A 12,826-nucleotide genomic window follows, 5' to 3' on the forward strand; every position below is an offset into this window, starting at 1 on the left:
CTCACAAACTTTTATCCCCCTAGGGCAGTGTGGGCACTGGCGTGCAGCTCCTAGCTGTAGCCCACACAGGCATCAAGCTCCTGCGGATGGTTAAGGATGGCCAGCAGGCCTATGGGCAGCTGCGGGTCCTGCGTGCATACAGGTGGGTGGCAGGTCGGGGGACCAGGGGAAAGATGGGGATCAGCATTCCCTCACACTTTCCACAGCCACTTACCCAGTACCTGTGATGTGTCAGGCTCTGAGCTACACCCTTTAAACAAGCCCATTTTAGAGCTGGGGAAACTGAGGCTCAGAGAAGTTGCTTGTCTCAGGTCACGCAGCCAGGAAGAGGTTGAATTAGGGATCTGCTACCCTGTCCACCTCTTGGACCATATATATGCCAGCCCTGCCCTCACAGAGCTCACCATGCACAGGGGCAGCTGTACTGCAGATGACCTCGCCTTGATAAAACTGAGAAGGGAAATGGCTCTTTGGCTATTTTACTGAGTGCTCAGACTCCCTCCCCTGCTTGAAGTCCCTTTTGTCCTTCATAACATGAGGACAGGAATAGAGCCTTGCTCACTGGGTGGGTGAAAGTTTCTTGCTTTGAAAGGTAGAGAGAATTTGAACAATGGATGAAAGAAATTTGTGTGGGCAGAATCTGGGAGATTGGACGGGGATAAATGATAGGGAAAGGCTGGAGTCCTAGTCCAGAGGGAAATGAACTGAAACCACTGCTTGGGCTGGAGAGGGTAGTTAGGCAGTTCCTTGGGTCCTAAGAGCTGGTATAATGGGGGTAAGGTGGGACTTGGCTTGGGGAACAGGACAGGGCAGGAACAGAAGTGGCACAATAGGTGGAGGAAGAGCATCCCTTTGGCCTCAGCCCTGTCCTAATGCCACCTGCCTATCCTCCAGCTTTGCAGATATTCTGTTTGTGACCATGCCCTCCCAGAACATGCTGGAGTTCAACTTGGTCAATGAGAAGGTCATCCTTTTCTCAGCCCGAGCTTACCAGGTCAAGACCCTGGTGGATGACTTCATCCTAGAGCTGAAGAAGGTCAGGACCCTCCCACAGATGTCCCCTACTCCCTCCCTGGCTCTCTCTTGGGCCAAGGGCCCAAGAACGGATCTCTCCTGCCCCAGATGCAAACCGGCCCTGCCTGCTTGGGAAATATGTCTGTGCAGGTTCCAGTGACTGTCCATAGGCATGTGTGTGCCTTCAGGCCTATGCGCAGGCTGTGCCTTCCACCCGGAGTGTCCCTTTCTTCTTTTGCCTACTGTACGAACCTTTCCTAGTGCCCCCAATGGAGTGGCATGGTACCTGCTCCCAGCCCCCGCTCTCTGGCTGCATGGCTCACCCACTGCATCTTAGTCTCTGTCCTTCACTGCCCCCCATTCACTGGGCCAGTTGTAGGCCTAAAGCAGGTCACCTGTGTGCCCCAGACCCAGCACCTGGCCCAGGGAGTGCTTCCATGGGAAAGTCTGGTGAGGGATTGAGTGGGCAAAGCACAGGTGTGCCCTAATGTCTGTATCCATCAGACTTGTGTCTCCAGTCCCTCCTCTCTGGAATGCCCTTCCCTCTGCTTCCCTGAGAAGTCAGGGATGATGTGATTAGTGGAGGTGGGTGGGTGGGGGGTGGCCCCAGGCCTTGAGGAGGCAGCGCAGCCCCTCACCATGCCCCTGGTTGGCCCAGGACTCCGACTATGTGGTCGCTGTGAGGAACTTCTTGCCTGAGGACCCGGCGCTGCTGGCCTTCCACAAGGGGGACATCATCCACCTACAGCCCATGGAGCCCCCTCGAGTGGGTCAGCACTGCAGGGGTAGGGGGTAGGGGGTATGGGCCCTCCCTGCTGGATGCTGAGACAGGTCTGGCCTGCAGGCTACAGTGCCGGCTGCGTGGTCCGCAAGAAGGTTGTGTGCCTGGAGGAGCTGCGGCCTGGAGGTCCTGACTTCGGTGGGTACCTCCAACCTTGGGAAGCATGAGCAGGCTTATCTGAGTTTTATGCACTCACACTGCAGATGCATGGCAAGGGTTTCTTGGAGCATGAAAGGAGGTCTGTGCTGACCAGGTCTCCTCAGGCCCCTGCCGGCCCATCCAGCCTGCTGGCCATCCAGCCCAGCCCTCTGCTCTGCCTGCATGTGTGGCAGAGGGGTCTCTATGGACATTGGTGTCTCTGTGCTTGTGACCAAGATCTTCCTGTGACCCCACATGCCTGAGCATCTGCAAGTGCTGCTGTGCCTTTCTGCTTCACTTCCCATGCAGTCCTGTGGCCCTGAGAGACCCTTTCCTTTTCTGAGCCTCTGTTTCCTCATCTGTAAAATGTACTCACTGCCCTCACAGAGCTCCAGGGAGGGGTTAAGGAGGTACCCGAGTAACCCTAAGGGACCCTCTCAGTTTCAAGACAAGACCCTCCTGTTTGCTTCTGATGCTTTATAGACCCTTTACTTCCTACTCTCTAGGCTGGAGGTTTGGGACCATCCATGGGCGTGTGGGCCACTTCCCTTCTGAGCTGGTGCAGCCTGCTGCTGCTCCAGACTTCCTCCAGCTGCCAGCTGAGCCAGGCCCTGGCCAGGCTGCTGCTGTAGCTGCTGCTGTGGCCTCTACAGCTGCTGCACGGGAGGTGGGCCGTAGAAGAGAGGTGAGACCTGCTTGGGGAGTGAAGGTGGGAGGGGCAAGGATGGGAGCAAACCTGGCCAGTGGTGTGGCCAGTCCTGGACTAGGATGAACCAGGTAGAGTGAGCCACAAGCATGACCCACAGAATGTGCATAGAGATGGCTGGAAATGTGGCCAAATGGGCTAGGTAAGGGTGAGTGTCAGCTGGCAACCAAGGCAATGGAGCCAGACCAGTAGGCAAAGTCAGCCTGGCATGGAGCAGGGGCTGGCTCAGTAGGCCAGGGTGGACTTGTGGAGTAGATATGGATGGGGAGCTGCCAGGTCAAACTAAATGAGGGGCAAGGTGGCTTGGCACCTGTAACTCAATGGTTAGGGTGCTGGCCATGTACACTGGGGCTGGCAGGTTCTAACCTAGCCTGGGCCTGCTAAACAACAATGACAACTCCAACAAAAAAATAGCCAGTATTGTAGTGGGCACCTGTAGTCCCAGCTACTTGGGAGGCTGAGGCAAAAGAATCATTTAAGCCCAAGAGTTTGAGGTTACTGTGAGCTGTGACGCTACAGCACTCTACCGAGAGTGACATAGTGAGACTCTTGACTCAAAAAAAAAAAGGAGGGGCAAGGGACAGTGGCTGTGACAAGGAGTTGGGGAAGCCAACAAGGGTAAGGACTCACCTGGTGGGCGTGGTGTGTGGGTCAGGAGGTGGAGCCAGACAGGTAGGGAGGCTGTGGACAAGCTGAAGGATGAGGCCAACTGGGTGGAGGTAGGGCCAGGTGGCTGGGTGGTCTAGTGGGCAGCCTGAAAGAGTCAGGGCCCAGTCAGGGAGGGGTTATGCTGAGTTGGCTTTGATTAGAGCTGTGGCATCTCCTGCAGGGTCCCCCAGTAGGAGCCTGCTCTGAGGACGCTCCAGCATTCCCCCCATACACAATGCTGGAGTTTGCCCAGAAGTATTTCCGAGACCCTCAGAGGAGACCCCAGTGAGTGGGGGTCCCATTCCTGCTCCCCACTCTGGGAGGGTTCTTCTGGCCTTCTTGCTGCCTATTTGGTCTGGGAGGTCCCATTCTAGTGGAAGGATAAGAGCCCACCCAGGCGGAAGGCGCATCTTCAGTCTTGGCCCCTGTGGGCCTTCCTTTCTGCTAGACTGACAGGAGTGGTGGGTTAAGAATATGCCTATGTAGGAAAAGGATGTAGCCAAAGGTTCAAAGGCAAGATGGGTCAGTAGCACCTACCTCCTTTTGCAGGGATGGCCTCAGGCTGAAATCCAAAGAGGGTCGAGAATCCAGAACCTTGGAGGACATGCTTTGTTTCACTAAGGTGTCCAGTGGGCCTCAGTTTTCCCTGGGTAAAATGGTGATGCACAGGTCCCCTTCCAGACCCCTGGGGCCATCAGGCTTGTCTTCAGTGAGACTCTCCAGCTCTCAGCACCTGGGGGCCTGGATTACTCTCAGAGGCATCCTGTCCCCCGTGTCCCCCATCATCATATGCCCTTAAACGTAATGTGACCTGCTTCTTTTCCAACATGCCCCTCCTGCATCATGACACAGCGCCCCTCCTCACAGATCCCACTCCAGGAATCCCTCATCGAGCTCAGCGACTGCAGCCTCAACAAGATGGCCACAGACATGTTCCTAGGTGTGTGGGGAGACAGCAGCCAGGGTCCTGGGCACTGTGCGACCCTGCTTGTCCCTGCCTCTCTGGTCCTCAGATTCTTCCCCTCCCTTGAACTGAGATGTAGGACACCATTAGGAGAATAGAAACTCCCCGCTGCCTGTGGACAAGGCTCCCAGGTGGGCGGGCAGCTGGGGGGTTTGGTGGGCCTAAGTAGGATGGATCTTTCCTGCAGCTGTGATGAGGTTCATGGGGGATGCCCCACAGAAAGGCCAAAGTGAACTGGACGTGCTTTGCACCCTCCTGAAGGTTAGTCCAGCTGACTTTCCCAGATGCTCCCTTTTCTGCTCCAGGACTCTGTTCCCCGCTCTGTCAACCACAGTTACAGGACGCTGGGGTGGGAAGCCTCTCTTGTGGCCCAAAGAAGAGTGCATCCCATTTGTGGGGAGAGGGCTGGGAAAAGGACAGCAGGCCCACCTCCATGTGCCCACCCTGTTCTTCACCTGCTATGTGCCATGGCCCCGACATGTCTAGCATGTGATCTGCCTGCCCTCCCTCAGCTGTGTGAGGACCACGAGGTCATGCGTGATGAGTGTTACTGCCAAATTGTGAAGCAGATCACAGACAACACCAGCTCTAAGCAGTGAGTGAACTGGGCCCTCCCCTCCCTCCCCTCTGTGTCTATGCCCCAGAAGAGGCCAGTTCCCTCCTGGAGTCTCTTCCTTTCAGCTCCTTCCTCACTTCATAGACAGAGCACATGTTTTTGGAATTGCATGGTCTGGGACATACCATTTCTGCTCTTTGACCTTGTTTCCTCATCTTTAAAATGGCAATGATAATATGTAAGTCCACATTCTTGGTTGTAAGCTCGTTTAGCCAGAGAGAATTTACTGGTTCATATAACTGAGAAGTCAGTGAGTTTATGGCTTCAGGCATAGCTTCAGGCTTAGCTAGAAGCAGGCCTTCTCCATCTCCTGGTTTGCTTTCCTATGTGTTGATATCATTCTCAAGCAGCCTCCTCACAGACTGGCAAGGTGGCAGCTCTGGGCAGCTCAGCAATCCTAGGGAAAGCAAGATTCTTCAATATTTGCCATGGAAATTCCCAAATCCAGGCTTATTGGCCTGAGTTGGTCACATGCTCAACCCTGAACCAACCACAGTGAATAGAGAATGCAGAGTGCTGATTGGTTAGACCAATGTGTGTGTGTGTGTGTGTGTGTCCCCAAATTAATCACCATAACCGGAGGAAGGCTGAACCCTAATTGGCCAGTCCTGGATCATATGCCCATCCCTAAGCCAATCACTGTGGGTTGGGGGCTGTAGTGTTCTAATTGGCCAGACCTGATCCTCATGTCTTCCAAACTACAGGGATCCAGAGATGGGTGGGTGGTTTCCCAATGGAAGCTCAAATGCTGTCCCCAGGAACCCACTACAGTGCAAAGATGAATTACTGTGTTTCGCTCCTATAGGGCCAATACATAGTAGGTGCCTGATGTGTGTGATGTTCTGGTTACCGTGGGGCTGACCATCCTGTCCCTACCTCCTCATCCTCCTCATTTGTTCTCCATTTACCCGGGATTTAGAGCCACTCAATATGTCCTCCTGCTCCTGTCAGTGCCAGGCCTTACCTGCCACACTTTCTGCACATGCCCAGCAGGTTCTCCTTTGTCCGAAACCTCCCAGGCAGATCCCCTACCTGGGGAAGATCCAGGGCTTCATCCTTTCCTTCCCTAGCTCCCACCTGGCTTTCCAGTCAGAACAGAGCTTTTTCATAGCTTTGGGGCTCACCTGCCCTGCTCTCATTGGGCAAGCAGGAGCATCCGCTGAGACAGAGCTGCCTGGAAGCCAGGAACCTCAAGTCCCAGGAGACTCCTGGCACACACACTGGTGCTGTAGCCACCTGTGATGCGGCCTCCATGTACATCCTTGCAGGGACAGCTGCCAGCGAGGCTGGAGGCTGCTGTACATTGTGACTGCCTACCACAGCTGCTCTGAGGTCCTCCATCCACACCTCACTCGCTTTCTCCAGGATGTGAGCCGGACCCCAGGCCTATCCTTCCATGGTAAGGGGACAGTGAGTGGGGACCTAGGACTATACACCTGTAACATGGGGACTGGGTTGGTAGCAGGCAAGAGGGGAAACCCAGAGATTCTGGTCACAGATGCTGGGCAATGTTTACTAGTATTAATTTACACCCTACACATTTGTGGAGGCCCCACAGAGGCTAGCACAATAGATTGTCTGATCTGATGTTGGGGTGGTCAGGGAAAGCTTCCTAGAGGAGGTATTATCCTGAGGGGGAAGGATTTCCAGGTAGACTAAGTGGAAGGAACAGAGACCAGAGGTGGGCATGTGTGGCACGTGACAGAGAGGAGGAGGAGGGCCAGAACCTGGAGTGGAATGAAGTCTGTTTCTCTGGCTATTTGGGCTCAGAAGGGGTCTCAAGTGGATCTGGGCAGAAGTGGCTCCTACGTCAGTGGCAGAGTCTTGCCCTTTTCCCCTTATAGTGTGGAAAAAGAGGCCTCTGAAGCCTTATCTCCATAGCAACTTCTGGGACCCCCTAAGAAAGAACCTGGAGCCCACTGTAATCCCTTTGGCAGCCCCAGAGATGGAGGACCTCACCCTCCCTGCCTCTAAAAGTATTTGCTCTGATTCCATTAACAAACATTCCCAGATCTAGAGATTAATAGACCCAGCTCTCTGGGGAAGGACTCCCAGGTGCCTGAAGGCCTCAGAATGTGCCCTAGAACTTTTGATCCCCTCCCCGGGGTAGGGTGAGGGCATTGCTTAACCCAAAGAAATGAGCACTGATGCTGGGGTCTTCTGCTCTGGGAGGCCTGGGTGTGAGGGAGGGTGGTAGACAAGCAGTCCCACCTGGCGGGGGCAAAGCTATATCACTATAACTAGAGCCTATTGGGGATGAGTTCCCCAATCAACACCTCAGGGGGACAGCTATTTCCAGGCTCACAGGTAGCCAAGGGGGCTGTAGGCTAGACAAAAGGCCTTTATTAACATGGAATGTAAGTTCAAAACCAGCTCTTAAACTTCAACTTTTGACTTTAAACAAGTCACTGCCCTTCTCTAAACTCAGTTTCCTCAACTATCCACTGGGGGAAGTAAGTGCCTGCCCCCAGGTTATGGAGAGAATTTAGTGGACTCATGCCTGGTAGCAAGAGGAGCCCCTTTCTCACACTGCTTCCCTTGGGCAAGGCCTTGACTCCCTGCCTCTGCAGGGATTGCTAAAGCCTGTGAGCAGAACTTGCAGAAAACCTTGTGCTTCGGGGGCCGTCTGGAGCTCCCTAGCAGCATGGAGCTTCGGGCCATGTTGGTGAGTGTGGGTAAGGGTGGAAAGTCAGAATGAATGGAAGACACAGCCTCGCCCAGAGACCCTGCTGTTGGGCACACATGCACTGCTTAGGGACATGCAGACAGGCCCTGTGAAGTCCAGAGGCATGAGTGGGCCTGCACATGCATGCCTGGGACCCCTTGGCTTAGGGCCTCCTGTGGCAGGGGATAGGGCTGTCCCATATCCCAGACTCAACCGCTTGTCCCTCTCTACCTACACATTCCCAGGCGGGCCGCAGTTCTAAGAGGCAGCTTTTTCTTCTTCCTGGAGGCCTTGAACGCCATCTCAAAATCAAAACATGCAGTGTAAGTGAGGAGTGTTTCCATTAGGCAGGTGCTGGGTAGGCAGAGACACCCTGGTCTCTAGGTCGTGTGTGGGTAGGGTGGGTAAGCCAATTCTGAGATTGCTCGGTGGATCCTATGAAGAGAGCTGAGGAATTTTGCACTCGGCCTCCTGGGCCTAGGTGGGGTTGGGAGGACAGCGGTCAGGCCCAGTTGGCCTAGGCTCACCCTCCTCCCAGGTGGCCCTGGATGTGGTGCAGGAGATCTGTGCTGAGATGGCTCTGACTCAGCCCGAGGCCTTTGATGAGTATGTTATCTTCGTTGTCACCAACCGAGGTGAGTGGCCAGGAGGACCAAGCACACTGGGCTCATTCCCACCTCGGTGCCTTTGGCCATAGGGGCCTCCAGCCAGACTTTAGAGCCCAGATCAGGTGCCACTTTCACAGGAAGCCCCCAGCCGCCACATGGAAGGACCTCTGTGTTTTGAATGCCCCCAGCCCTTCATCTGTCTTTCTTGGTTTTGTTTTGCATAAGCCTTGCCTTCCAGACTGGGAGCTTGTGGTGGACCAGATCCTCTCTTGCTTCCTCCTATTGCCCCTCAGGCCCTGCTCAGTGGGAGGATGTGGGCCCTGCCCTCAAGGACCTTATATCATGGGAAGATTTTCACTAATACACATGCCCTCTTGCTGCTCATGCCGGAGGCGATGAGAGCCCTTTCTAGGTCTCTCTAGGCCCTTCTCTGGAGGGTTCCTGGGACTTAAAGCCCTTCCATCTGCTGCCTGCCTACTCTAGACCATGGGCTTGTTTCCTGCCACCAGCTGGTGAGCTCCAGCTACCTCCAGCCAGCACTTCCCACCTCTGCCTCAGCCCTCAACTGTGGGTCCTCAACCCTGCCTGCCCAAGTCCAGCTAAGGTGTTGGGGGAGGGGAATGACAGTAACAAAACAGTCCTAATAACTGGCGTTTCTTGAACAGATACTGTGTCAAAGGCAAGGTTCAAATCATTTAATTCCATAAACCCTTCTAATTACCACAACCCTGTGAAGTGGAGTCTCCTACCATCCACCGTTAAAGACAGAGAACCCGAGCCCCAGGAAGACTGCTGGTTTCCTACGGCAGCTATAACATATTACCACAAACTTAGTGGCTTTAGACAACACAAATTTTATTATGTTACAACTCTGGAAGTCAGAATCCTAAAGTGAGATGTCTTCAGGGCTGTGTTCCTTCTCCTTAGGGAGAATCTGTTTTCTTGCCTTTTCCAGTTTCTAGATGTTGTCCCCATTCCTCAGCTCATGGTCCCTTCTTTCCTCTCCAAAGCCAGCAACAGACTCTTCAACTCTCTCTCTCCTCCGACCTCTGCTTCCAGCCTCACATCCCCTTCTCTGACTCTGATCTTCCTGCTTCCCTCTCGTAAGGACCCTTGTGCTTACACTAGGTGCACCTGGATAATCCTTAACTTAATCGTATCTGCAAAGTGCCTTTTGCCATGAAAGTAACATATTCACAAGTTCTGGGGCTTAGGACCTGGCTATCTTTGGAGGTGCAGTTATTCAGCCTACCATAGAAGTTAAGTGACATAGTCATACATGGTAGGGGTTTGAACCCAGGAAGTCTGGGCTCAGGAGTCTATATGCTTGTCACCAGTCCAAATCTCCCTCTTTGGTAAGATTTTACTGTGGGTGTGGGATAGGTGCCAGAATTGTCAGTGCACGAGGGAAGAGCTTGAGCCTCCTTCTGGGTTCAGACCCCAGTCCTCCCCACCCACACCAGCCACCCAACGAGAGGTCTCTCCTGCAGGAGGTCTGCAGAAAGGCACCCATTGGGCCTCATAATCAGATGCCTGTTGTGGTTCTCCTTGTATCCTGCCTTCTCTGGAAATGGGCTGGGCCTTTTCAGAGCACCCAGGGTGCTTTCCCAGATCTTGGGGGACAGGCTACTCTCTTTAGCATCCCACCCCCCTCACTGGGGGAAAATGGAACATTACTTGTAGCTTTGAATTGGAGTTATTCCCATGTGTGGTCATCAATATTTCAGTAAAACACAGGGTATCCTATTCCCTTTTAATATGCTGTCCTTTAAAAAAGAAGCTGTGTCCCAGATAAGAGAGGTGGCCTTACCCTGGGTGGCAGGCAAGGGTCTGCACACATGCTTTGTATAGGAGCAGTGCATGCCTTATCTAGCTTTGCCTCCCTCCTCTCTGTAGGCCAGCATGTGTGCCCGCTTAGCCGCCGTGCCTACATCCTTGATGTGGCCTCAGAGATGGAGCAGGTGGATGGTGGCTACATGCTCTGGTTCCGGCGTGTGCTCTGGGATCAGCCACTCAAGTTTGAGAATGAGCTGTATGTTACCATGCACTACAACCAGGTCAGTACAGATGGTGCCTTCTATGCGTCTCAGGGCCTGTGAGGTCAGACTCCACAACCTTGGCATTTGAGGCCTTCATGAGTCAAGCCCTGTAGGCATTTGCTTAATTTTCATTTTTTTTTAAGAGACAGGGTCTCGCTCTGTCACCCAGCCTGGAGTGCAGTGGTGTGATCTCAGCTTACTGAAGACTTGAACCCCTGATTCAAGGGCTCCTCCTGCCTCTTTTTGAGTAACGAGGCCTACAGGCACACTTCACCATGCCCAGCTAATTTTTTTTTTTTTTTTGAGACAGAGTGTTACTATGTCATCCTTGGTAGAGTGCCGTGGCTTCTCAGCTCACAACAACCTCAAACTCTTGGGCTCAAGCAATTCTCTTGCCTCAGCCTCCCAAGTATGTGGGACTATAGGCATCTGCCACAACATCTGCCTCTTTTTTTGTTGCAGTTGTTTAGCTGGCCTGAGCTGGGTTCGAACCCACCACCCTTAGTGTATGTGGCTGGCACCATAAGCACTGTGCTATGGGCACCAAGCCATGCCCAGCTAATTAAAAAAAAATTTTTTTTAGAGATGAGGTCTTACTATGTTGCCCAGGTTCATCTCAAATTCCTAGCTTCAAGTGATCCTCCCACTTTGGCCTCCCAAATTGCACCCAAAATGCTGGGATGGCATGAGCCATTATACCCTGACATTTAAGAAAAAAAATTTTTTTTTTGTTAGAAATAGAGTCTCACTTTGTTGCCCTTGATATAGTGCTGTGGCATCACAGCTCACAGCAACTTCCAGCTCTTGGGCTTAGGCGTTTCTCTTGCCTCAGCCTCCCAAGTAGCTGGGACCACAGGTGCTCACCCCAATACCAGGCTATATTTTGGTTGCAATTGTCATTGTTGTTTGGCAGGTCCAGGCTGGATTCGAACCTGCCAGCTCTGGTGTATGTGGCTGGTGCCTTAGCTGCCTGAGCCATCAGCGCTGAGCCAAATTTTCTTAATTTAAGAAAAAATTTCACTGTCACCCAGGCTGGAGTGTAGTGGTACAATCATAGCTCACTGCAGCCTCAAACTCCTGGACTAGAATGAAGTGATCCTCCTGCCTCAGTCTCCCATGTAGCTAGGATGACAAAGCCAGGTTTTAAAAAATTTTTTGTAGAGATGGGACCCCACCATGTTGCCCAGGCTGGTCTTGATCTCCTGTCCTCAAGTGATCCTCCTACCTCAGCCTCTCAATCTGCTGGGATTACGAGTGTGAGCCACAACACCTGGGCCCCCATGGGCATTTCTAGCCCTGATGCCTCCACTCATCACAACAATGCCATCATCCTCACTACCTCATTCCTGGGCCTCTGCCCATGCTGTCACTCCGTCTGGACTGTTTCTGCATCTGCTCATCTAAGTCCTCCCCAGTAAGGCTGCTCCCAAACAGCACTCTTCTATAAGTTCCTCTCTGAGTTCCTCCTTCCAATTTCTTCTCCTCTGAACGTTGGCCTGACCCTTGCTCACAGGCCTGAGCAGGGCTTTACTAATACTGTCACTTTTGTCCATGTGTTATCCCCCTTTGAGACTTGCAAGTCCTCTAAGATCATGGAGTTTGCAAATCCTGGGTTCTCCCTCACCACAATACTTGTGGAAGTGCTTTGACAAAAAGGGTGTGTTCTCATGGGACTGGCATCAAAAGCTTCAGCAGTTCCACACACAGAATAAGGTCACTTACCTTTTGTGGACACATGGCCTAGCCAGCCTGGCCTAGTACTGTGCTAATCAGTGTGAGACCTAAGAACTGGCAGAAACTTGATACAAATCTTCCAGTCCCACCTCAGATCAACTGGTTCAGAGTCTCTGGGGACACAGCCCACACTCTGTTTTGGCAAGCCCACCGGTGATGCTGGGGCACATTTGGTGTTGAGAAAGGGGGCCTGATGGACACTTGGGCACGCTGCAGCACTGATGCTATTTCTACCAGCAAGGTCACTGTGGGGATTCTCTCATGGTCTTCAAGGCCACAGCCCTCACAGCTCACCTTCCTGTTCTTTTGTCCTTGTTCCCCAAAGCCCAGGAAAGTAACAGGCCATCCTACCCCAGAAGAGGATGAGGTTAGAATCAGTAGAATTGCATGTCTCTAGGCCCCCTGCAGGTGAATGCTGAGTGTGCACAGGCGTGGCAGGACCTTACCCAACTGTTCCTCACAGGTCCTTCCTGACTACCTGAAGGGCTTCTTCAGCAGTGTGCCGGCCAGCCGGCCCAGCGAGCAGCAGCTACAGCAGGTGTCCAAGCTGGCTGCACTGCAGCACCGCGCCAAGGATCACTTCTACCTGCCCAGTGTGTGAGCATCTGGCCACCTGCCTTAGTTGGAATGGACAGGGAACCTAGCCCTTTCAGTCCACCCCACCTTCCTCAGAGCTAGCCATGCCCAGGCTCCTTTCTTGTATCAGTAAAGCTTTCTGGGAAGGGACTATCCTGGCCTTGGGGTTGAAGTCTTCCAACTAACTGTAAAAACTGGGACCCCCACCTCTGTTTCATGGCAAGTTGCTTCTGGCTAATATTTTTAGCCCAGAGCAAATGTAATGGTAAAAAAGTTTTCGGGGCTCGGCACCTGTGGCTCAAGTGGCTAAGGCGCCAGCCACATACACCTAAGGTGG

The 12,826-nt window shown here is 53.1% G+C and overlaps 1 protein-coding gene across 1 annotated transcript in view; it reads left to right on the forward strand.

Moving 5' to 3' along the window:
• The window catches only part of MYO15A (myosin XVA), a 65,369-nt gene that overhangs the window by 43,230 nt on the left and 9,313 nt on the right, over positions 1–12,826 (forward strand). The window contains exons 45-60 of the mRNA XM_023514060.1: positions 24–142; positions 895–1,036; positions 1,673–1,784; positions 1,859–1,933; positions 2,440–2,618; positions 3,469–3,572; positions 3,837–3,909; positions 4,155–4,227; positions 4,439–4,512; positions 4,764–4,846; positions 6,136–6,266; positions 7,438–7,532; positions 7,778–7,855; positions 8,071–8,167; positions 10,037–10,197; positions 12,377–12,510. Of these exons, the coding sequence (XP_023369828.1) occupies positions 24–142; positions 895–1,036; positions 1,673–1,784; positions 1,859–1,933; positions 2,440–2,618; positions 3,469–3,572; positions 3,837–3,909; positions 4,155–4,227; positions 4,439–4,512; positions 4,764–4,846; positions 6,136–6,266; positions 7,438–7,532; positions 7,778–7,855; positions 8,071–8,167; positions 10,037–10,197; positions 12,377–12,510 (1,730 nt within the window). The remainder of the gene's footprint in view (positions 1–23; positions 143–894; positions 1,037–1,672; positions 1,785–1,858; positions 1,934–2,439; positions 2,619–3,468; positions 3,573–3,836; positions 3,910–4,154; positions 4,228–4,438; positions 4,513–4,763; positions 4,847–6,135; positions 6,267–7,437; positions 7,533–7,777; positions 7,856–8,070; positions 8,168–10,036; positions 10,198–12,376; positions 12,511–12,826) is intronic.

This window comes from Otolemur garnettii, unplaced genomic scaffold (assembly GCF_000181295.1).
Source record: "Otolemur garnettii isolate 467f Iridium unplaced genomic scaffold, OtoGar3 scaffold00046, whole genome shotgun sequence".
NCBI classification, from domain to species: Eukaryota; Metazoa; Chordata; class Mammalia; order Primates; family Galagidae; genus Otolemur; species Otolemur garnettii.